The sequence below is a fragment of the Puntigrus tetrazona genome, chromosome 7, assembly GCF_018831695.1.
Source record: "Puntigrus tetrazona isolate hp1 chromosome 7, ASM1883169v1, whole genome shotgun sequence".
Classification (NCBI taxonomy): Eukaryota; Metazoa; Chordata; class Actinopteri; order Cypriniformes; family Cyprinidae; genus Puntigrus; species Puntigrus tetrazona.
Window position 1 is genome coordinate 16,848,353 of NC_056705.1, and position 24,781 is coordinate 16,873,133.

Genomic DNA, 24,781 nt, shown 5'->3' on the forward strand with positions numbered 1-24,781 from the left:
ATAATAATGTGTCCATCAGATGTCCGTTTCAGAATCTCAGTAGACATAATAGACCATCTGAATACTTTTCAATTTCAGATTTTTGAATTCTGTATTCTGCCTTTTTCTTGGTGTGTTCGTTTTTTTTCTACTATAGAAGGGAAGTGCAGAAGGCATATTCAGACTTGATGAAAATGTAATGCAGTTGTTGTTTGCGTAACGTATGTGAGTGAGAGCTTGCCGTGATTAATCGGTGTGGGGTAAATGGTCTGTACTGGACTCCTGTTGACCTCTGTAGTGGTTGAATGGCAGCAGCTGCTGCACAGATGTTCCTACCACTCATTGAGGTCACTTACCACACACACAATGCAACTCAATACAGCAGCAGCTCTGTGACCCCATCCGCTATCTGGCACGGTCACACCGGTCTCATGGTGTGTGTTCAATGGTTGACTAGACAATGCTGAGGAAAAAAAATAATGACATTCTTTCAAATGCTGTTATTTTTTTAGATTTACAGAACTTGATTCTTCTATTCTGGTTCTCAATATTTATTTCCTCAAGCTGCTATTTTTGTAAGATGCTGTTGTAAGCTCTAACTTGATTTACTTTCACCTTTAATTTCACCTTTTATTTAATAAGCGCATTTGGTAATTTAGGAGTTTAGTGTAAGCTCTTGACTTTTAAGAGTGTTTAGAGGCCTCTGGCTTTGAGTCAGCACTGCAATCATGAGATCATTAGCAGATAGACCTGGGTTAATTACTGCGGCTTTAACTCATTCCTCATGAGGCGCAGGCGCGCATGCACACACACACACACACACACACACACACACACACACACACACAAAACACTGGTAGGATTTCCATTTTAAATTAGCTGGGTTTCTTTTTTCAATCTTGCCCATCTGTTAAATCTTCCACCTAACATGGTTAATGGGAATAACATTTAGACTGAATAATCTTTCATTTCTAAATTATGTAGGTTTTTCCTTTGGCAGTTGTGTGGGAAGAAGAACTTTTAAAGCACACATTGCATTATGTGTATAAACTTAGTCAAACCCAATTCAATATCCATTATTGTGGTTTAATTTGAATTGTCCGTTTAATAGTGTTTATAAAGTTTTTTTTGCTCTCATTTTGCTTGTCTGATCATCATTTTTTTTTCTAATTTCTGTCTCCATAGCTGTGAAGATCTGCAGTGCTTCAAAGATAAATACTCTTCATTTACGGTAAGCCATAGCCTAAGATTTTTCAAATTATTTTACATACAGTTGTTGCTCTTAGGTGTATCCGTCATTGCTGTGGGAAACAAATTCTCCACAATATTGGTCTTAAAACGTAATAATTTTTTTTTTTATTATCAAAATATCTTTACTTTCAGCAATATTGTGCCTAAACGATGCTTACCTAGCAGGTACAGACCAATGGTGAGTTGCAGAATGGGGAGGCAAACGATAGATGCTACATCTAGCAAAAGAGACTTAACATACACAAAAAAGGGTAACCAAATTCTTGAAAATGTAACCATGGAACCTTGAAAACTTTTCTTTTCAATTTACCAAAGAAAAAGGAGTATGGCAGGAGGGAGGAGGACTTTTTCAATCCCATCAAAATAGAGGGTTTTGCTAGTGGTGAGAGAGAGGCTACTAACTCATAAAAATAAAATGTTAACTCACAATAGGGAGGAAAAACAGGCCAAGGAAGAATGTTGATTCACATTTTAAACTAAAAGCAGTCAATATTATTACCATGCAGTTTTTTATAAATAAAATTAAAAATGGAAATAAAAATTAATGTATAAACAAGCTAAAAACAATGTATTAAAATATATATATGTATATGTATGTGTGTGTGTGTATATGTGAGATGTTGAGGTTAATATTGTGGAGGGTGGAGTTTAGCAGTGTAGTCATATTTCAGTAGCCCACAGTTACTATAGAAACAACGTTGACAGACATGAGTCACGTCTACATGAGTGTAGGACTGAATATAGCTGCTGAGTCTCACTGATATGAGGCAGTGGAAATAAAAGGTTGTGTTAATTGCATTACTGTGGCTTTTATTACTGTAAGAACTTGAGTAAGTAATCAGACTTTAGTCAGACTGCTAACCAGAATGCGGCATGAGTTCCTGTTGAAGGTCTATAAATGGAAGGACATTCTCTGGAGCGTTATGATTTTCAGGGTCTCTAGAGCCACCGGTGGGCTGGTCGAGTTTGTAGACTTGTATGCTTGGAAACATTGAATCCAAAAGTCTGTGCTGTGCATATGCAAATAAGTGGGATCGTGATCATGTTGAGCATGAGAAATTGTGTGTTGTTCCAGTGGTAACAAGGGCTGATATATAATGGATGTTACGTAATTGAGGTGTTGTATTTAAAAGTGTGTCATTTCTGCAGCACCAGATGGAATCGCATAAATGAAAATTTGTTTCCAAGCGTCTTTTGTTAATGAACTGCTCCTCCACCTCAACCACATATCATCCGTATTTTGGACAAATAGTCTTTTGGTATAAAATTTGAAGAACAATTTCTGTAGTGCATATGCCAGTGTTTTCTTCAGTGCTTTTCAGTTTCATCAAATTAGTGATGTTACGTTAGAATAAATATATGCATATCAGACATTGTGTCACGACTGTTGCATTTCCAACAATACATTTCCTGGTCTATGTCTGCCTGTGATTGTCTCAGAGGTCTACAGCTTGTCCCTGACATACTGGGTCAGATCACGCTGCCAGTGTTCAGTGTGCCAACTGTGCACAAGGGCATCCTAAAGCCCCACAGACACACACAGACTAAAGATTAGCTAGATCCAGAAAGAATCTCTGACATTAAGGTAATAACTCTGCTTCTTTATTGATTTTGCAGTTAATCTACGTTGTAATTTTCTTTCTGTTCTAACTAGGGCTGTTTCAACCATGCGGTGAAACTCTATCCTCTGTCTAGTATTGTGTTGTGTCTTTGTTTTTCTGTGTGTTTGAACTAGTCAGTGTTTCATTAATGTGCAGTTTAGATGGTGCTGAGAGAGAGAGAGAGAGAGAGAGAGAGAGAGAGAGAGAGAGAGAGAGAGAGAGAGAGAGAGAGAGAGAGAGAGAGAGAGAGAGAGAGAGAGAGAGAGAGAGAGAGAGAGAGAGAGAGAGAGAGAGAGAGAGAGAGAGAGAGAGAGAGAGAGAGAGAGAGAGAGAGAGAGAGAGAGAGAGAGAGAGAGAGAGAGAGAGAGAGAGAGAGAGAGAGAGAGAGAGAGAGAGAGAGAGAGAGAGAGAGAGAGAGAGAGAGAGAGAGAGAGAGAGAGAGAGAGAGAGAGAGAGAGAGAGAGAGAGAGAGAGAGAGAGAGAGAGAGAGAGAGAGAGAGAGAGAGAGAGAGAGAGAGAGAGAGAGAGAGAGAGAGAGAGAGAGAGAGAGAGAGAGAGAGAGAGAGAGAGAGAGAGAGAGAGAGAGAGAGAGAGAGAGAGAGAGAGAGAGAGAGAGAGAGAGAGAGAGAGAGAGAGAGAGAGAGAGAGAGAGAGAGAGAGAGAGAGAGAGAGAGAGAGAGAGAGAGAGAGAGAGAGAGAGAGAATCCAGATAAAGACAGCTGACTGGGAGTTCAGGTGTTAACAATAAAGTGTATGCATATGAGCTAGAGAGAGAGAGAGAGAGAGAGAGAGAGAGAGAGAGAGAGGACCGAGATGGACAGAATCCAGATAACTTTCTTATAAGACACAATGTCAAACAGGAAAATTTGCAAAAGAGAGAGATTAAAATGTGTATGTATTAGAGGTCCAAAACTGTGACTGAATATTTGAATTGGGTGTATAATAAAATTCTGGATGGGGCAAGACCATAATTTTGCCCTCTACGTAAAACGTAAAATACAATACTTTAAAAAAAATTTAAAACAGCTAGCTCATATATTCAGATACAGCAGTCATACATTGTCCTACTGAGATAAGTTTCCAGCATCGGTTTTTCTAAAAGTCTGTCAAGGTGAAAATCAAGTTTAACACTAAATATTGGACATAAACAAACATGTTAAAGATGATTTTCAGGTAGCCTAAGTTAATAAGTTTGCAGTACAGTTAAATTAAATAATTAGGGATATAAAATATGGTCATGCAGGATATGTGTAAAGAATAAGTAATAAACAGACAATATGTTAATAATATGCATTCTACTAAGCAACTATTTAATAGTGAATTGGTCTCTATACCAAAATGTTGCTATTTTAATATTTAAGATTTATTTAGCTAGGATGCAACAAATTCTACACTTGTCATCGTTGCAAATAATTTCTGGTACGAATAAGTTCTATTTCAAAGAAGTGCTGTTCTGTTAAACTTTCTATTCATCTTTGCCGTCACAGAAATGAAATATATTGAATTTTATTTTTTCATTTTAAATAACGGTTTTCTGTTTTTATATTGTTTGAAAATATAACTAAAACTGAAATACTATTTGACAATGTTACTGTTTCTGCTGTCTTATTAAATCATGGTGAGCATGAGTGACTTAAAAAAATTTATTAAAACCTTACTGACCCCAAACATATATTCATAACATAAATTTATTTTTGTACTATTAGGTAAAGGGACACCTTGCTGACAATCAGTATCTGCAATTTCTTAATGTAATACTGTTTGATAATATTGCCACTTATATCTTTTATAGGAGTGCTGATTAGTCCTAAAATCAGCATCATTTATACGCGCACGCTCTCCCGTACGCTCTCTTCTGATCTTCATATCCTTCCTTCTCTGTACAGGTGCAGAATTTGAAATACATAAGCTGGCAGGATGGTGGCGCTGTCTCTGAAGATCTGTGTGAGACAATGTAATGTGGTAAAGACCATGCAGTTTGAGCCATCAACGGCTGTGTACGATGCATGTCGGGTCATCAGAGAGAGGGTTCCAGAAGCACAGACAGGACAAGGTGGGACATATTCTTTATAGTATATCTATACGGAAGCCTGTTTCCGCCACATAATAAAAAAAAAAATGTAATTACAACTTTTTTTTAGAATTCAGACTTTTTATAGAATTGTGATTCACAATTATGAGAAATGAAGTCAAAATCGTGTAATATAAACTTGAAATTTAGTGAGAAGTTGCTTTTATATATAACAAGTGAGAATTGCTTTATATTTTTATTCAGTGGCATATATAATATATAATATAAAGCATGTTTCTTATTTTCAGTCTCATTGTTTACAGTGCTGGCATATATCAAATTGCTGAAGTAAGATTAATTTCTAATACAGTGTCTGTTGTTTGTCAGCTTCAGAATATGGGCTGTTTCTGTCAGATGAAGACCCCAGGAAGGGCATCTGGCTGGAAGGAGGCCGGACACTGGACTATTACATGCTGAGAAATGGAGTAAGGCCTTTGATCTCTATTTTACAAGCTCCTGTCAAATGTTCTGTGACACGTCTTTGCACTCCTGTCTTGTTTTGTGATGTGTCTTTGCACTTTTTTTTGAGCTGAAAGATGAGAAGAGGTCTTAACTCTGCTCTCGGTTATTTTTATAGCCTCTGAGCATGTGTGAGAAAGGGGAAAGGCTCCCCTTAGCGTCTGAACTCGCTAAAAGACTTAAAGACATTTATCACTTTAGCATGTGGTTTTTGTTTATATTTGTTTACTCCTATGAGTCTCTGTCTTTATATACAACCCTCCTTTGCGCAAGCACAAAGCCGAAAACCTTGATCACAGGAAGAAATAAAGTTGTGTGTGTGTACAGTGTAAATTGAGATGTGTTAAATGAACATTTCATCAGTAGTGTGTCATCTTTTGTTGATCAAAAGATCTCTTATTCTGCCTCATGCACGCACACAGATGTTTAGTTCTCTCAACCGCATGACTCGCTCGACTAATTTGTTGTATTTTGCTTGCGAAGAATATTTTATGTATCTTTTCCTCTTTGTTATGTCTTATATACACATTCATTATAGTGTTAGCAAGGCAGAACGCAAAATATATTTACTCATTCTGATTATGGTTTGTTTTGTTTTTAATTCTGCAGATAATTCAGTAAAAATTTTAACTTTTGTTTTGTAGATAATTTCAGCCTTAGGTTTGTGGTCTGTGTCTATTTTTATAAGCTTTATACTTTGATAAAATACTTTATACTTTAACTGATTTGCCATTGGTCTATTTGTGTACTGATTTTTATTGTCGTCCTCAGCTATTTATAGTCACTTTTGCCTTTTTTAGAGCTGGCAGAAAACAAAACATGGCTATAATGTGCAGAATTTAATCCAGAATCAAAGCATGTAGCACTATTGATTCGCTGTGATCAGGAAATGCAAATCTAATCAATTCGAATTCTCTCTCTCTCTCTCTCAGGACATACTAGAATATAAGAAAAAGCAAAGACCTCAGAAGATAAAAATGCTGGATGGAGCTGTAAAGACCATCATGGTAGATGATTCCAAAACTGTGGGAGAGCTGCTGGTCACCATCTGCAGTAGAATAGGTCAGTGATGCTCTTATGCTATCTGATAGGACTATACCTTTTTGAGAGGACATCTGTGGCAGTCCTGACTCACTTGGCTGCCATAGACACGATCACGGGGATGTCTTGTGGTATAGTTTTTATTTAAAGTGCAAGGTGACCTGGATTCAAATCCCAATGGTTTGCGCATACCTGTAGATGCAGTTTCATTGGACCGACCAAATATAGACATTGTTTCTTCTACAGCTTTTAAGACACTACTGCTTAAATGTTTGAGGGCATTTCTTTAAAAGAAAGAAAAAATACTTTGTATCATTCATCCTTGCTGAGATAAAAGAAAATATATATATATTTTTTAACAAATGCTGTTCTTTTGAACTTTCTGTTCATCAAAGTGTCAAAAAGATCAGATAGCATGAGAGGTTTCTTTAAAAAGCACTGAAAAATCTTTACCCGACCACAGAAGGCAAGTCTGTAACTATGTCTGATTGCTTCTCTTTCCAGGAATCACAAACTATGAAGAGTACTCTCTCATTCAAGAGATGGTGGAAGAGAAGAAAGATGAAGGGACGGGCACACTGAAGAAAGACAGGACTCTACTGAGGGAGGAGAGGAAGATGGAGAAGCTCAAAGCTAAACTGCACACAGATGATGACTGTAGGTAACACATCAGCACATCAGGGCCCCAATAAGCCAATAAGGTTTCCAGTCCCGCTTAATATATTATTTTATTTTCATATTCATTTTGTGAACCCTTTTTCTATTTCTATTATATTATGTAGCTTTATTTGTTTGTGTAGGTTTATCTCTTTCTGTATGCACGCACATAAATGTTTGGTGTCGGCTAAATTGTATTTTTGTTGGATAGAACTGTTATTCAACAAGCAGTCACGGTCAGGAAATTTACTATATTAAAAAAAACCTTCTGTTTTTCTCACAGTAAATTGGTTGGATCATGGACGTACATTTAGAGAACAGGGAGTCGAGGAGAGCGAAACTCTGCTGTTGAGACGAAAGTTTTTCTACTCTGATCAAAATGTGGACTCGCGAGATCCTGTGCAGCTCAATCTGCTCTATGTACAGGTTCGACTCGTCTCTTGTCACTTATTATAGTTTACAACGATGTGAGGTGAAAGCCATGAGCACCCAACACCCCGGTTTTGCTTCACATCCCTCCCGCAGTGCTGTTGCCCTAAATAATGTGTTTCCATGGCTCTTTACTTGCCAGTTCAATATAATGTATATACATTAAAATGCTGTAAATCTCTTATTGACATATGGCCCTAAAAGCCTCTTTGAGTGGTGCACTGCATGCTGTTATTCACAACGTATTGATCCATATATTGTAGTCTCTGTTAACTTTTTGAATGTTCAGGGTCTCGTTTGCTGATCTGGATCATTTGTGCTGTGTAATTTCTAAAGGCTTTATAACAGATCTACCTGCGTTTGTTTCTCCAGGCACGTGACGACATCCTGAATGGTTCTCATCCCGTGTCGTTTGACAAGGCTTGCGAATTTGGTGGAATTCAAGCACAGATCCAGTTTGGTCCTCACATAGAACATAAACACAAATCTGGCTTTCTGGAGTAAGACCACGTCCTAATATGTTCAGTTACAGTGTTTACAGCCCCTCCACTTCATATTGATGAGAAATTATGCGTAAAATCTAGATGTTGTAATGACCATATGCTCCATTTAGTTAATGAGCTTAATATACTCAAATGAAAAGAGCTTGGATGCATTTAAATATTTTATGTGTATCGTATAACTGTAATGGCTCTTTGCATTTCAGTGTTTTGTTGCTAATCTGCACACTTTGTGCATTTCATTTCATTTAGCTTGAAGGAATTTCTGCCTAAGGAATACATAAAACAGAGAGGTGCAGAGAAGAAGATCTTTCAGGTCAGTTTATCCTGCACTTTGTTTGTTTAGAAATGCATATAATTTTATACACGGTTGTCTGTTTCTGAAACGCAAGTATTTGCAAGCAAAGATGTGTAAAATAAATTAATTGGTTAGATGGATAAACGCTTTATGAATTTTACAGGACCATAAGACTTGTGGTGAAATGACAGAGATTGAAGCCAAAGTGAAGTATGTGAAGCTTGCAAGATCCCTCAGAACATATGGAGTGTCTTTCTTCTTGGTGAAGGTAAAGCGTGTGTGTGTTTGTGAGTGTTGTACTTGGATATATAATCTATGGTTGTTATTGTTTTTAGGGGGTTTTCTTACAATAGGATTCTAGACTTGCTGGAATATGATGAATAAAAAAATTAGCCAAAATTGTTTATAAAAATTGCCACATGTCTATGCAGTCTATTCACTTCGCTTTGTTTTGCTTTGCTTTGCTTTGTGTTGTTTTGTTAAAATCCAAAAACCTAATGTCTTGTGTTGTGTTTGCCTTAGTCATATTTCTGAATCACCTCACGTATTATAAAGGGGTTTTTGACATCAGCAGTCCAGAGTCACGGTTTTTGTTTCATACCCAAATCCAGACATTTTCTTTTGGTGTACATGTTGCCAGTCAACGTTCTCATGAGAGCTTTCATCATCCGAGAGGAATTCCACCTCCAGAATTATTCCATCTATTCAGTTCACCCCCTCCTGTTCCTGGCTGGTGGTGGTCTGCATGACTCATGGACTGATTACGGTTCAGCTCTGCTTGAGTTGTAAAGTTAAGGTGGAGCAGATGTGCTTAAAATAAAGATCATAAGTTACTGATTACAATTTTTTTTTATCTTACATGATCAATATAATTATTCTGTGCATTCATAAACTCAAACTATTTCCAGGTTGATGTTTTTTTTTTTTTTTTCTAGGAATTAGTGGTAAATACTTTTGTGCAAAAAATAAAAAGAAATTGGCAGAGATTGGCAAAGCTCAAAACTCAGACAGTACAGAAAAGCTCATTTTATCCATCCGCTGACAGCTCTGAGACAGAAAGTGTGGAAACAGAAGAAGGGTCATAAGCTTAAGAGAATCTGAGAGGAGACAGGAAGAATGTTATGCGAGAAAAAAAACTTGGTAGAACGTTTTATTGTCCTGAAGATAATAAATTGAACTCTTGGATTTTGTGATGGCACTGCTTAAAGACTTCATGTATAATAGATTATAAGGGTGTTCATAATGCATGTTGTAATGCATTTTATTTTTTCGTAAATAATCATATTTAAAAATGCAATATAATGTGTAAAGTTTTTCATTTATTATGCTTTCTAAAACTGTAACAATGAATAGGATAGTATTATACTGTATAAGGCAGTTAAATAAATTCTTAATGATTTTGTCTCGCAGGAAAAAATGAAAAGCAAAAATAAGCTGGTTCCAAGGCTGCTGGGTATAACCAAAGAATCAGTGATGCGAGTGGATGAGAAAACCAAAGATGTGGTTCAGGAGTGGCCACTTACTACAGTGAAAAGATGGGCCGCGTCACCCAAGAGCTTTACACTGGTACTTGCATAACACACATATTGTTGCAGAGTGGGAGCTCAGGTGTGCTCGGGTGTACCTCTTGTGTGTGTGTATATATATATCTAAATGCATGTAAATGTATGTATTTGTTTATATCTCTGTGTGCACATACAGGATTTTGGGGAGTATCAGGAGAGCTACTACTCAGTTCAGACCACTGAGGGGGAGCAGATATCTCAGCTTATAGCTGGTTACATTGATATCATTCTCAAAAAGGCCAGTATTAACTCCTTTAATTGTTTTTCCCTCATGAAATATTCAACAATATGTTGTTTCTCCTCCTGGCTTGTGAATGATCGTGAGTGTTAACAGTGCTATTAGAGTGAGATGTGAAATTTTGTATAAAATGTTTATTCTCTTCTTTCTGTCCTTACAGAAACAAAGCAAAGACCGCTTTGGTTTAGAGGGGGATGAGGAGGCCACCATGTTAGAGGAATCAGTTTCTCCAAAAAAGTAAGACACGCAGAATTTAAATATGAAAGTGATAAGAAATGTATTTCCTTTCAAGGTTTTGTCATTTCTTGCCAGTTGTCTTTGGAAATACTTCTGTAATCAGTCCAGTACAGCCTTACGGGAAACTTGTGCTAAAAAACCAACCTTATCTCAGGCTCCATTTATCTAGATTGAGCTGAGGTTACCTGTTTTAATGAGTGCAGGCGTCTTCTCTTCTTGAATAACCCCTGAATGTTGTAGTGTGAACACACAAACCTGTTGACTTGTGCCTTTCTGTTTCATTTCCTTTATCTTTTATATGTACTTTCATCTCTGTCTTTCAGATCTACTATATTGCAGCAGCAGTTTAACCGCGTCGGACGGGCAGAGCATGGCTCTGTGGCACTTCCTGGGATTTTGAGGTCAGGTTCTGTCGGCCCAGAAACGCTGAATATGGGCACCATGCCTTCTCCACAACAACAGATCACTACTGGACAGATGCATCTTGGACATATGCCCCCACTGGTGAGTCTGCATATACAAAACTCATGTTCATGGACCACTTAAGCAGCAGTTAATTTTTGTCTGTTATTTGACTTTATATTGGCTATAGGCCACCTTGCTGTCTAGCAGCATATCGGCATCAGCCCCTCACATAGATGGTGATCAGCAGTTTATTTTAGATCTCTTGGTGGATTAATGTGTCATTTTTGCCCTCCTTGATCAGAGTGCAGCCCAACAGGCTCTCGTGGGAACCATTAACACCAGCATGCAAGCTGTGCAGCAGGCGCAGTCAGACCTAGAGGAGGTGGAAGAGCTGCCACCGCTTGGAGATGATATGGTGAGAAACTGCATACATGGCATTTCACATTTATTTTACTGTATCCATTACCAATATGTTATTTTATTATAAAAATGAATTTTAATTTGTGAAGTGCACAAATCTTACACACAGTTTTTGACTCATGTAACTATTACCATTTGATTAAAATTTTTCCTTTTTTGCTTTTTTTTTCAGGCTTCTAAAATGTGGATTCAGAACAAGATGGATGAGTCCAAGCATGATATTCACTCTCAGGTGGATGCCATTACTGCTGGAACTGCCTCAGTGGTTAATCTTACTGCTGGTAAACCCTTGACTCTATTAAAATGTATTTAATTAGCCAACCTCAACAGGAATTTCAAAATTAAAAGCTTTTAGCTTCATCAGCAATGTAGAGATTTGACTAGAGTTTTCTATTCTATCTTCTTTCTATTCTTTCTAGGGGACCCGACAGACACGGATTATACAGCAGTAGGCTGTGCAATCACCACCATCTCTTCTAATCTGACGGAGATGTCGAAAGGTGTGAAGCTGCTGGCGGCTCTGATGGAGGATGAGGTGGGCAGTGGACACGACCTCATGAGGGCTGCTAGGACCCTCACCGGAGCTGTATCTGACCTGCTTAAAGCTGTGGAGCCTACATCAGGAGAGGTGCGAGCAAAGAATCTGCTGTGATAAGTCATTATCTGTCATTATGGTGGACTATGCTGAACATTTTCTCTTTCTTCTCATTTTCCCCAAATTTATATAGAAATGTATGCTTTTCACATTTCTGTATGATCTGTATAGTATGTATAGTATGATTCAAATTATTATTTTAACTTTTTCTATGGTAATATTTGTGTTTTCATTACATGCAAATGTTTTTTTTAATTGAGGGTGTATTTTAATTTGGTAAATGATGATTTTTTTGTTTTATATTCATATAAAATGAATCATATAACTCATCTGACTTACTACCATCAACTTTATTTATATAGCACTTTATTCATTACAGATTGTTTCAAGCAGCTATACAGCAAGTTAACAATCAATGATTGTATGCTTGATTTTTGTTATTCAGCCACGACAGACGGTTCTGACTGCAGCCGGAAGCATTGGTCAAGCCAGTGGAGATTTGCTTAGACAGATTGGAGAGAATGAAACAGACGAGCGTTTCCAGGTACATATGTGTCTTTTAAAATATGTGATATACACATTTGTGTTTTTATCACCCTAAACATATGTCTGTTGCGTGTTTCAGGATGTGCTAATGAACCTAGCTAAAGCCGTGGCCAATGCAGCAGCCATGATGGTTCTGAAGGCCAAGAACGTGGCACAGGTTTCTGAAGACAGCGTTTTGCAGAACAGGGTTATTGCAGCTGCGACCCAGTGTGCACTCTCCACTTCCCAACTAGTGGCCTGTGCCAAGGTGGAGTTCACATACACATGCTTCTAATCCAGATTGATTAAAAGATTGATTTTAAAAAAAAGTCTGTATAACCTTTTTTTTTTTGTTTGTTTGTTTGTCAGGTTGTGAGTCCCACTATCAGCTCCCCAGTGTGTCAGGATCAACTGATTGAAGCAGGAAAGCTGGTGGACCGTTCGGTGGAAGGCTGCGTGAAGGCCTGTCTGTCAGCTACCAGTGATGGAGAGCTTCTCAAGGCCGTCAGCGCAGCGGCTGGTATCGTCACACAGGCTCTCAGTGACCTACTTACACACGTGAGGAACTACGCCACGCGCGGGGAACCAATTGGACGCTACGACCAGGCCACGGACACCATCATGAACGTTACAGAGAGTATTTTCAGCAGCATGGGTGATGCTGGTAAGATGAGTGCATCCTATACTCTACCATTCAAAAGTTTGGAGATAAGATTTTTTTTTTTTTTTTTTTTTATGATTTAGAAAGACATCTTATGCACACCAAGTCAACATTTTTCTGATTAAAATAGAGAAAAACGGCACTATTGCAAAATATTATAAATAACAGTTGTCTGTTTTATTTATTAATAAATGTAGTTTATTCACTCGATGGCAAAGCTGAATTTTCAGCAGCTATTACTCCAGTCTTTAATAACATTTGATCCTTCAGAAATGTGCTGATCACTTGTTCATTAAACATTTCTTTTTATCAATTTTAAACTGAATTGAATATTCATTCATTCAAACTTAAACTGAATTTTGAAAAGCAAAAAAAGAAAGAGAGACTCCGGTGTCGGTATGCTCTAGGTTGTGTAATAGTAGAGATTTACTATTATGCTCCATAGGTGAGATGGTACGTCAGGCACGGGTTCTTGCCCAGGCGACTTCTGACCTGGTGAATGCCATGAGATCAGATGCTGAGGTGGAGGTGGATGTGAACAACTCCAAGAAGCTTCTTGCGGCTGCCAAACTGCTTGCAGATGCCACTGCTCGAATGGTTGAGGCTGCAAAGGTGGGTTATTACCAGTAGTTCTCAACTTCTTTGCTATAATTATGACAAAACTGCTTATTTTCTAACTTTTTGTTAACACAAACTAATGCTAAAGCATGCTAACAAGCAAGTAGTTATTTGTTAATAGCTGTCCCTAAAGTGCTACCAAAAACTTTAAAATAATAACTTTCAAATAAATGCTGATCTTTCAACTCATCAAAGCATTCTTATGCTTACTGTTATTTCAAACCCCCTCTGGTTGAGAATCACTCTCATATACCAGTTAAAGAAAACATTAAACTTAAAGATTCTTGGGTATTTAGTACATTGGAGACATTTTTGAACTAATCAAGCATTTCCCACAAGTTATTTCAGTTTTAGTAATCTGGGATCTAATAGACAAGCAGTAGATTTGTCAGGTTCGTGTGTGTTTGTGTTTAGGGAGCTGCTGCATACCCTGAAAATGAAGACCAGCAGCAGAAGCTCAGGGAGGCTGCGGAGGGGCTGCGTGTGGCTACAAACGCAGCTGCACAAAACGCCATCAAGAAGAAACTCATAACAAGACTGGAGGTCAGTGTCTTGATTTTGAGAAAAGTAACTGAATTTAGACCGGATTATGTGTAATTTATGCAAGGAAAATGCTACACTGAATGTTTTTTTTTTTCCAGAACGCTGCTAAACAAGCTGCTGCCGCTGCAACACAAACCATAGCAGCCTCCCAGAATGCCGCAGCCTCTAACAAGAATACTGCTGCCCACCAGCAGCTTGTTCAGAGCTGCAGGGTTTGTATATTTGTTTGTTTCCAGTGGTAGTAATGATAGTCCTCTTGTTTTGTTAATAACATTGTATTCCCTGTGCTTTAGGCTGTAGCTGACCATATTCCTCAGCTGGTGCAGGGAGTGAGGGGCAGTCAGGGTCAGCCAGAGGATGGTAGTGCCCAACTTGCCCTCATCATTGCCAGTCAGAACTTCCTTCAGGTAACCATCAGTCCATTCACTGATGCTCATCTGATAACATGGCTCTTCTTTAAAAGTGCTCTTTGGTTGCAAAGATGTCTAATTCCATGTTCGTTTTCCAGCCTGGAAGTAAGATGGTGTCTTCTGCGAAGTCGTCTGTGCCGACTGTGACGGATCAGGCAGCAGCCATGCAGCTTGGGCAGTGTGCAAAGAACCTGGCCACATGCCTGGCTGAGCTCCGCACTGCTGCACAGACGGTACTGAATCTGTCGTTTCCACACTTGTGCTTAATGTGTAGAAGATATGAAATTAAAGATTTCCATTTACTCACTGTAGTGGCATTCCAAACCTTGATGACTTAATTTTGAGGAACACAAAGGTAGATATTTTCTGGAATGTTGGCAAACAAGCAGTTTCAGCTCCCGTTGACTTCCAAAAAATACAATACGAAGTCTTTCCCAAATTTGGTTTGATTTCAAACATTCTACAAAATTCAAAATCTTAATTTCTGTTATGGGTTTAGATTGACATGAGGGTGAATAAATGACAAAATGGGCATTTTTGGCTAAACTATCCCTTAATCAAATAACCGTTGTGTGACATCTAGGCCCATGAGGCGTGCGGCCCCATGGAGATCGACTCTGCCCTCATTGCTGTGCAGACTCTTAAGAATGAACTCCATGATGCAAAAATGGCAGCTTCAGAGGGGCAGCTCAAACCTTTACCTGGGGAATCGGTGAGTTAAACTCATTTATTATCAGTGATACTATGATTTTTTTTACTGTGTCCTATGTAAATGTATCTTCCGTCTTAGAGTTATATCATTGATACATACATACATCAACTACTGCCATACTGATCCTGTGAATTATGCATTTGTTTGATGTCATCTTCATTTTTGTGGCTTAGTTGGAAAAATGTACTCAGGATCTGGGTGGCACATCTAAGGCTGTTGGTTCCTCGATGGCCCAACTACTTACCTGTGCAGCACAAGGAAATGAGCATTACACAGGTAATATACCCACACTCACAAAACGTTTATTTGGCTAAATGGGAAGAGAAAACCCAGCTATTTTTATTTTATTTTTTTTATAATTTACTGTTTTCTACGTAAAATCCTTAATAACTTGTGTATATATACTTAAGACTATTCTGTAAAAATGTATCCCTATTTTTAAAATTGACTGCGAAAGACCATGTTTAAAATTTAAACCATAATAAAATTAATGGTTGAAATCAAACTTTCATACTTGTTATCTCATAATTAGATTTTAGCCTGCATTTCACAGAGAGGGTCTCATCTTGCAACTCTGTTCTTTCATGTAAAGATAATTATAATTAATAACCCTAGCCCTAAAAGTTTGGAATTAAAAAAATATAGCTAAACATAGATTCTGGTTCAGGCACACCCCTATGTGTTTTTGCAGGTGTAGCTGCCAGTGAAACTGCCCAGGCTCTTAAGACGTTAGCACAGGCTGCGAGGGGTGTTGCTGCCACCTCATCAGACCCTGCTGGAGCTGCAGCCATGTTGGATTCTGCTCGTGAGGTTATGGAAGGATCAGTCAAATTAATTTCTGAAGCCAAGGAGGCACTGGTTGCTCCTGGTGATGCAGAGATACAACAGAGACTAGCTCAGGTGAGGGGGGGAAGAGACAACATTAAACTAAATTCAGTCATTTAATAGATGTTGTTATTATTCACAATATTAACTTATAAATTAGGAAATCCAGACAAAGATTATAACTGAGGAGCCAGCAATATTAGAAGTATCACAATAGAGAACTTTTTGAACATTTAAAACATCCTTGCTTTAAATATATATATAATTTTATTTCTTATGTTTGTTGTTATTTTCTTTTTACATAAGCTAAATATTTATGTGTTTCTCTTGTTTTGTGTGTTAGGTAGCAAAGGCTGTGTCCCACTCTCTTAATGCATGTGTGAACTGTCTACCTGGACAAAAGGATGTTGATATGGCTCTGAAAAGCATCGGAGAAGCAAGCAAAAAACTGCTTGTGGAAACGGTGAGTTACAAACAGACTTTATAACCCAACGTGCTAAATGCTAATTAGTGAAAATGCTCCAGTTATAATAACTTGAATGTTTATTTTATCCTTTAATGTACACTCACTGTCCTCAATATAGTGCATGCTTTAACTAATAAACATACACACCTGAGTGTTTTGCTATTTTTATTTAATTTTTTTTTTTCCAGCTCCCTCCATGCAGTAAGACCTTCCAGGAGGCTCAGAGTGACCTAAACCAGACAGCAGCCGATCTGAACCAGTCTGCAGGTGACGTGGTCCATGCCTCCAGAGGGACTACTAGTCGTCTTGCAGATGCTTCTGGAAAGTTCAGTGAGGACTTTGATGAGTTTCTGGATGCTGGCATTGAGATGGCTGGCCACACCCAGGTATGATATGTGTAGCATGAACATGAAAATGTGGAAAAGTCTTCCTTCTCCTGAAATAATAATCATTTTTGGTTGTTTAAGGGCAAGGATGATCAAATGCAAGTCATTGGGAACTTGAAGAACATCTCGATGGCCTCCAGTAAGCTGCTGTTGGCTGCCAAGTCTTTATCTGTGGACCCTGCAGCAGGCAATGCAAAAAACCTTCTTGCTGCTGCTGCCAGGTACTTCACCTCATGTTTATTTATGCATGTTTTATATATGCTGTTGTTTCTGTATTTTACATTCCTTCTCTCCTGTGTTCATTCAGATCGGTGACTGACAGCATCAATCAGCTGATTACACTGTGTACCCAGAATGCCCCAGGACAGAGGGAATGTGACAATGCTCTAAGAGAGCTTGAGGTATTGTATACAAATATTGCGTGCAGTGCACACTTAAGTCATTTGTTTTAGTATTAGAAAAAAAATGATATATTGTCTCTTTTTGTGGGTTACAGGCTGTTAGGGGACTGCTAGATAACCCAAATGAGCCAGTCAGTGATCTCTCCTACTTTGACTGCATTGAAAGTGTCATGGAGAACTCTAAGGTAACAGAAACATAAGTATTATCGGAGGTTTTACTTGGAATATTACCAGGAGTTTTATTGCAAATGTTTCAGTACAGTTACAAGCAAAGAAACATTTTAAATGTTATTTGAGTGCTAAGTCAGCACATTAGAATGATTTCATAAGGATTATTTGACTGGCGTGGAAGACAAAAACTAAAATAAAATAGAAAATGGTTGTTTCAAATTGTAAAAATGTTTCACAATATTACTGTTCTTACTGTATTTACGCTCACAAATGCGGCATAAGACTTTTTTAAAAGTCTTGCGTGACCCATACTTTTGAATAGTAGTGTAAAATATTATGCATAAGTGCATAATGCAGATTTCAGTTTAAACATTTCAAGACATTATGATGCTGAACTGCAATATTCAGTTAGCCTGTTGATACAGTTAAATGTGAATTATGTTATTAGATGATAACCAGTCTGTAATCCACCTCTGTCTGATATATACTGTAGGTTCTTGGTGAGTCTATGGCCGGGATCTCTCATAACTGCAAGACAGGAGATGTTCCAGCATTTGGAGACTGTGTGGGTGGAGCCTCTAAAGCTCTGTGTGGTCTGACCGAAGCAGCTGGACAAGTAAGGCGCTAACCTCTTGACTCCTTTAATGTCATAATTTGTTCACAATCATTATAACCATTTTTACCTCTGACTCATTATGTATCATTCTTGTTTTTTGATGTGTCTCTAGGCTGCTTACCTAGTGGGTGTGTCTGACCCCAACAGCCAAGCTGGACATCCAGGCTTAGTGGATCCTATCCAGTTCGCTCGTGCTAATCAGGCAATCCAGATGGCGTGCCAAAATCTTGTTGACCCAGACAGTAGTCCTTCACAGGTAGTGTCAAACATTAGACATTAGTGTTTGGATGTAAGCCCAAAACTTGTCTTCCTACAACATCTTCATCTGGCCAAAATATTAATATGTACTTGTTGCAGGTGCTCTCAGCTGCCACCATTGTTGCAAAGCACACCTCAGCACTGTGTAATGCTTGCCGACTGGCCTCTTCTAAGACTGCAAACCCTGTGGCTAAAAGACACTTTGTGCAGTCAGCCAAAGAAGTGGCCAACAGCACAGCCAACCTGGTCAAAACAATCAAGGTAAAACCGATCATCTTTATACATCGATCCAACTTTTATCCACTGAATTGACATGAAACGATTGTTCTCTAACATCGTTTTCTAACATTTACCTCTTCTGTACCACCATAGGCCTTGGATGGAGATTTCTCAGAGGAAAACCGTGAGAAATGTCGTGTTGCCACAGCGCCGCTCATTGAAGCTGTTGACAATCTGACCACGTTTGCTTCCAATCCAGAGTTTGCTAGTGTTCCTGCGCAGATAAGTAGAGAGGTACAAATTGGTTCTTTAGATTATTTACAGTTGTGTCTTCCTTGTTGTTCATATTTGGTTTTTTTTACTCTTTAGGGTTCTGCTGCACAGGAACCAATCATACAGTCAGCACGTGCCATGCTTGATAGCTCTACCCATCTTTTGAAGACCGCGAGGTCACTGGTTATGAACCCTAAAGATCCACCCACATGGTCATTACTGGCGAGCCATTCACGCACTGTGTCTGACTCCATCAAGAGTCTCATTACTGCTATCAGGTAACGCACAGTTACTTTTTTTTTAGTTTGTATGAGACCTGTATAATAGAAATGACTTCTACAAATGTTTTTGCTTTAATAACTTATGTTCGTGTGATTGATATTACAGGGATAAAGCCCCTGGCCAGAAGGAATGTGACTCAGCCATTGATAATATCAATAAGTGCATTCGAGATATTGAGCAGGCCTCTCTTGCAGCTGTCAGCCAAAATCTTCCACGTAGAGATGAAGTTTCGTCTGAGGTTCAATTTTAAATTATAATATCTTTCATTGGCATCTTCTTACTAAGAACTATGAATAAAAACATGTCTATCGCATGGATTTTTTTAATATTTTGATAATAAAATGGGTAGAGCCTTAACTTGAATTTATCGTTTAAATCTGTCATTTTTAACAACATTACAAATAAATAAAAAAGTGTTCTAAATTAAAATTATCTTTACAAATCTGCATTACAATAAATGTCATATTTTGCTGTGGACATAATACGGTGAATTTATGTAGTAATGTAGTGATGGTTTCTGTCTACAGTTCTCTCTTTCCCCATACTTTGTGCATTTGCTTTCACAATGAATAAGAAGATTACCAGTTAAATCTTTTGGAACACTATTTTTATGAGAGAATAAGGAAATTACAGTGGGGGTTTCTAACTAGGGGTCCTTAAACGTTGTTGTACATTTCAGGCTTTGCAGGAGCAGTTAACATCATCTGTTCAGGAGGTGGGTCACCTGATTGAGCCAATTTCCACAGCAGCGAAAGGAGAAGCAGCCCAACTGGGTCATAAGGTGAATAAATTTGCCTTAACTGCCATAGTTTTCATCACTAATCCATGCCATTTTTAACTCTAATCTACGTCTGTCCCTCAGGTCTCTCAGTTGGTCAGTTACTTCACTCCTCTGGTCTCCGCCGCTATGGGCATGGCTTCCAAAATTTTGGATCATCAGCAGCAGATGAACCTTTTGGATCAGGCCAAGACTCTCGCAGAGTCTGCTCTACAAATGCTGTATGCTGCCAAAGAAGGTGGTGGAAACCCAAAGGTACTTCTTTTTTATATTTTAGCTGTTCTTCATAGGAACTGTCAATCTTTTAGCTAATTCAGTAACTCGTTTGTCTCTTTAGGCGGCTCATACCCATGATGCCATAGCAGAAGCTGCACAGCTGATGAGGGAAGCTGTTGATGACCTCTTGCTGACCCTGAATGAAGCTGCTAGTGAGGTTGGCATGGTCAGTGGCATGGTGGATTCGATTGCTGATGCCATGGGCAAGGTAATTACCCCCATACTTTTGCATTAATACTGCCTTAATAGTTAATTTTGGGGATGGGTCAAGCAACTCAAGCAAGCAATGATCAAACTTTTGTGCAAGATGGTGGACATCAATTCAGTATAGAGAAAGTAAAAGTAAAAAACTCACAGGTAACGCTGATACAGGATACATGCCAGCACGGGTAGACTAGGTTGTAAATTTAGGGTGAAAAAAAACTTTTGCTCTTTTCTATATTCGTTCATATACTCTATTACTTTGCAAGTGTCGTACTTGACAGATGAGTATATTACTAATAACAGTGGCATATGAGAAGATTAATACCACAGAAAACAAAGTTAAATATTTTTGAAACTGCTGTACAGAAAAATCATAGCTAAAGTTTAGGCATAAATATTTTTTTTCTCAATTTAATTTAGTTTTTTTAGCACCCCCTCTGAACTGTTAAGCTCAACCTAGCCCCCCCCCAGCAAACAAATCCTGGAGCCACCACTGATTGTAATTCCATTCAACTGAAAGTAACTGACGTTTTAAATAGTTTAAAGTAGCAATGTAACGCATTTCAGTCGTCTTGTCATTCTGCAGTTAGGTGAAGGTACCCCACCAGAACCAGAAGGATCATTTGTAGAATATCAGACCACCATGGTGAGATACTCCAAAGCTATTGCTGTCAGTGCACAGGAGATGGTAAGCGTTCATTATTTTCTACACTTAATGGGTTTGATTATATTTCTTTATGTCATAAAGATTTATACACTGACTTCGGGGTGTAATTAAACACTGTATCCCTCATTCTCTCGCTCAGATCACTAAATCAGTGAGTGCTCCGGAGGATCTGGGCAGTTTGGCCTCTCAGGTCACAGGAGACTACAGTCAGCTTGCAGTTCAGGGACGTCTCGCTGCTGCTACTGCTGAACCAGAGGAGGTGACCGACATACGGAAGCGTGGTCTCCCTATGTATTTCTCTTTTGCATACACATGCTGACCCTTGTGTTTGTTGGTGATTGTAGATCGGGTTCCAGATAAAGACACGAGTGCAGGAACTGGGGCACGGCTGTATTGTGCTCGTTCAGAAGGCTGGAGCGCTGCAGATCAGTCCTTCTGACTCGTTCACAAAGAGAGAGCTTATTGAGTGCGCGCGTGCTGTCACAGAGAAGGTATTAAAACGCAGAACTCAGAATTAAATTATAATGCTTTTCCTGTCCATGAGTTCTTGTTGTTGTTGTTGTTGTTTTTAATGTGTGTTTGTTTTCTGTAGGTGTCTATGGTGCTTTCTGCACTGCAAGCCGGTAATAAAGGCACTCAAGCCTGTATCACTGCTGCCAGTGCTGTATCAGGCATCATCGCTGATCTGGACACCACCATCATGTTTGCTTCTGCTGGCACACTCAATGCTGAGAGCGATTCGGACTCCTTCGCTGATCACAGGTAGAGTGGGGTTACTATGTAACATATATGTAGTGCAATGGGATTAATATACGGAAACAAAAATGAATGGCCAAAGTCACACATTTTACATTGGGCCAAAAAAAGAATCTGGATTTTTTTTCAGTTTGTTATTTTTATTTGTTTATTATTTTAGTTAATTTTATTATTATTTTATTGTATTAGTCTAAAACTGTTCATTTTTATGGATCTTTCAGTCATTGGAAAATAAAGCCAACAGGGTTATCCTGAAGGAGTTCGTTTTTGCAGTTATAACAAGGATGTCTAACATGGATATCCAGAGAGTTCCTTAGGGACAGGGGCTTAAAATCTGGTTTAAAAAAAGACCCTAGAATGGATCAGTTCACTAATCAGAATTGCATGTTAAAGAGTAATGCTAATAAATGTGCCTAGGCAAGATGGCAGCATATGAAATCAGTTAGATACGCATTATAATAAAACTTCTCACTCTTCTCTCTGTTTTTAGGGAGAATATTCTGAAGACAGCCAAAGCACTGGTGGAAGACACTAAGAACCTCGTTTCAGGTGCAGCATCAAGTCAAGAGAAGCTGGCCCAGGCCGCCCAGTCTTCTGCCAAAACCATCACACAACTCACAGATGTGGTGAAATTGGGAGCAGCCAGCATAGGCCCGGATGACCCAGAAACACAGGTGAGAGTCATGGAGAAATTGATGAGGACAGATGAGAAGTCGAACACAGGGATTTACCAGTGGCTCCGAAGTCATCTCTCTGGAATGCACATGTGTTATTGTCATTCATCTTCTCGTAGGTGGTGCTGATCAATGCAGTGAAGGATGTTGCTAAAGCTTTAGCTGAGCTCATTAGTGCCACCAAGTGTGCGGCTGGAAAAGCAGCGGATGACCCCTCCATGTTCCAGCTTAAGAGTGCGGCCAAGGTACGACTGTCAAAAACACTTCTGCAAAATATAAATATTATTCTCCCTTTTCCACATTTTCCATTTTAACTCAACAGCACAGAACTTGGTAAGAAACAGTCCATCTAGACAATTAGCTGTTATAAATTTGTCTCTGAAACTGTAATTTCCCAGTTGTCCTTCAGAAATCTGGCTGCACGGATGGAAATGTCTCCTAACTCAGATATGAGTAAAAGTGTTCTGGTGAGAAGTTCATTCCAGTGTGTGCCATTAATCAGATTAATTATTAATGAGAAAATGAATGTTTTCTTCTCCATCAGCTACTATCATTCCCATTGCACACTTAGTCCCAAATATTGTGCGATAAAATCAACTACATGCTCTATTAATGGTATAGTTCTGCATGAGTTTGGTTTCATTTATTTTAAGCATTCAAAAATTAATGAATTTATTTTTAGATTTTTTTAGTTTTATTATTATCTATGTACTGTTTTAAATATTTATTGATATTTTGGCTTATGTTTTTAGTTAGAATTTATTTTTTGTCTTTTAACGTTTAAGTTTTTCCTTTTTGTTATTTTAATAATTCAGTTGCAGTTTTTATTTCAGCTTTATTTCAGTCAATGAAAACAATGTCATTATAAATTGAATATAGGAGATAGGAGAAAATAAGTTGTTGTTTAGAAATTCCTGGTTTCCAAAGGCAGATGTTTTTGCAATAGGGAACTCTGTCGTTAAATGTTCTTCTGTAAAAATTCAACTAATGAAGACACCCAAACTGGTATTCTCAGATGTGAAATGTAAATGTATTGCGTCTGTGTGTTCAGGTTATGGTAACTAATGTAACATCCTTACTGAAAACGGTGAAGGCAGTGGAAGATGAGGCTTCAAGAGGAACCAGAGCTCTGGAAGCCACTATCGAGTGCATCAAACAGGAACTCACAGTAAGTTGAAAGGACAAGAAAAGCACATAGCACATTCTATTATGTTAAGCATGAGTTCTTTAAACTGGTGTTAATTTTGAGCTGTGTAAAAATCTTGCTTAACTATAGACAAGTCGTGACGAACATTAAAATGAACAATTGTCGTCATCAGGTGTTCCAGTCTAAAGAAGCCCCGGAGAAATCAACCACTCCCGAAGAGTTCATTCGCATGACGAAGGGCATCACCACAGCAACCGCCAAAGCTGTTGCAGCAGGAAATTCTGCCAGACAGGAAGATGTCATCTCCACGGCGAACCTCAGCCGCAAGGTCATAGCTGATATGCTGACCACATGCAAGGTGTGTGCATATACTTGTTTTCCGTTTGTGGCCCTCTATGCTTCACCGACAGAGGATTGGTGCGCATAACAGACTCTAATATCTTCCCCCTCAGCAAGCGGCGTATCATGAGGAAGTGAGTGAGGAGGTCAGGAGCAGAGCTCTGTTATACGGCACTGAATGTACTAATGGATATATAGATCTCCTAGAACATGTCCTACAGGTACAAACGCATTCATTTACACAAACAATGCATCTGCTCTACGCTTTCGTTCTAAATGTCTTCTCAACCAGAACCGTTTATGTGCATGTTGTTATTTCAGGTTTTACAAAAGCCAACAGGTGACCAGAAACAGAAATTGGTGTTGTTCTCAAAAAAGGTCGCTGCAGCCGTCACTGAATTGATTCAGACAGCGGAGGCAATGAAAGGTAAGAAAGATTTTGTAACACACACCTTCATTAAGACATAAACATGTTGACTTTATGTACTTTGGGGATTCTTTGGACTTACTGTGCTGAGTAAAGTTTCCTATCTTTCCTGTCTCGCTCAAGATGAGGGTAAGTACCGTAAAACGCCAGTAAAATAATTCCATCTTTCCAGTCTTCATTTTGAACATGTACCACATTTGTGTCTTTTTCGTTCGTTTTATGGTATATCATTTGTGTTTAGCGCCGTGACTAAATTATTTTCTGGCTGGCTTTATTTTTATTTATTTTATTTATTTATTTTTTAAACACCATTCTTTTTTTTTTTTTTTATTCAGCTGAAGCACATTCAGTTATTGCAGCATGCCGCCCGTGTTTTGGTTCCAGGGTTTACACAAACATTA

General features: G+C 38.5%; 1 protein-coding gene across 3 annotated transcripts in view; it reads left to right on the forward strand.

Moving 5' to 3' along the window:
• tln2a (talin 2a) overlaps positions 1-24,781 on the forward strand; it is a 42,356-nt gene that overhangs the window by 11,828 nt on the left and 5,747 nt on the right. Inside the window, exons 2-54 of one of the 3 annotated variants that reach the window (XM_043244862.1) lie at positions 1,165-1,210; positions 4,718-4,884; positions 5,230-5,327; positions 6,294-6,423; positions 6,907-7,059; positions 7,343-7,485; positions 7,861-7,988; positions 8,241-8,304; positions 8,450-8,554; positions 9,697-9,852; positions 9,988-10,089; positions 10,250-10,326; positions 10,650-10,830; positions 11,033-11,146; positions 11,324-11,432; positions 11,571-11,779; positions 12,192-12,290; positions 12,372-12,539; positions 12,641-12,935; positions 13,378-13,544; positions 13,965-14,093; positions 14,192-14,305; positions 14,387-14,500; positions 14,602-14,736; positions 15,087-15,215; positions 15,389-15,491; positions 15,907-16,115; positions 16,384-16,503; positions 16,695-16,892; positions 16,974-17,113; positions 17,200-17,293; positions 17,389-17,478; positions 17,958-18,080; positions 18,193-18,336; positions 18,438-18,599; positions 18,711-18,851; positions 18,927-19,108; positions 19,218-19,350; positions 19,792-19,893; positions 19,975-20,145; positions 20,228-20,374; positions 20,957-21,058; positions 21,177-21,296; positions 21,382-21,528; positions 21,630-21,799; positions 22,284-22,467; positions 22,587-22,712; positions 22,866-22,934; positions 23,519-23,635; positions 23,787-23,972; positions 24,067-24,174; positions 24,275-24,380; positions 24,504-24,509. In XM_043244862.1, coding sequence (XP_043100797.1) covers positions 4,749-4,884; positions 5,230-5,327; positions 6,294-6,423; positions 6,907-7,059; positions 7,343-7,485; positions 7,861-7,988; positions 8,241-8,304; positions 8,450-8,554; positions 9,697-9,852; positions 9,988-10,089; positions 10,250-10,326; positions 10,650-10,830; positions 11,033-11,146; positions 11,324-11,432; positions 11,571-11,779; positions 12,192-12,290; positions 12,372-12,539; positions 12,641-12,935; positions 13,378-13,544; positions 13,965-14,093; positions 14,192-14,305; positions 14,387-14,500; positions 14,602-14,736; positions 15,087-15,215; positions 15,389-15,491; positions 15,907-16,115; positions 16,384-16,503; positions 16,695-16,892; positions 16,974-17,113; positions 17,200-17,293; positions 17,389-17,478; positions 17,958-18,080; positions 18,193-18,336; positions 18,438-18,599; positions 18,711-18,851; positions 18,927-19,108; positions 19,218-19,350; positions 19,792-19,893; positions 19,975-20,145; positions 20,228-20,374; positions 20,957-21,058; positions 21,177-21,296; positions 21,382-21,528; positions 21,630-21,799; positions 22,284-22,467; positions 22,587-22,712; positions 22,866-22,934; positions 23,519-23,635; positions 23,787-23,972; positions 24,067-24,174; positions 24,275-24,380; positions 24,504-24,509 — 6,955 coding nt within the window. In that variant the 5' untranslated portion in view covers positions 1,165-1,210; positions 4,718-4,748. The remainder of the gene's footprint in view (positions 1-1,164; positions 1,211-4,717; positions 4,885-5,229; positions 5,328-6,293; positions 6,424-6,906; positions 7,060-7,342; positions 7,486-7,860; positions 7,989-8,240; positions 8,305-8,449; positions 8,555-9,696; positions 9,853-9,987; positions 10,090-10,249; positions 10,327-10,649; positions 10,831-11,032; positions 11,147-11,323; positions 11,433-11,570; positions 11,780-12,191; positions 12,291-12,371; positions 12,540-12,640; positions 12,936-13,377; positions 13,545-13,964; positions 14,094-14,191; positions 14,306-14,386; positions 14,501-14,601; positions 14,737-15,086; positions 15,216-15,388; positions 15,492-15,906; positions 16,116-16,383; positions 16,504-16,694; positions 16,893-16,973; positions 17,114-17,199; positions 17,294-17,388; positions 17,479-17,957; positions 18,081-18,192; positions 18,337-18,437; positions 18,600-18,710; positions 18,852-18,926; positions 19,109-19,217; positions 19,351-19,791; positions 19,894-19,974; positions 20,146-20,227; positions 20,375-20,956; positions 21,059-21,176; positions 21,297-21,381; positions 21,529-21,629; positions 21,800-22,283; positions 22,468-22,586; positions 22,713-22,865; positions 22,935-23,518; positions 23,636-23,786; positions 23,973-24,066; positions 24,175-24,274; positions 24,381-24,503; positions 24,510-24,781) is intronic. The other 2 variants (XM_043244863.1, XM_043244864.1) reach the window with 2 other exon arrangements.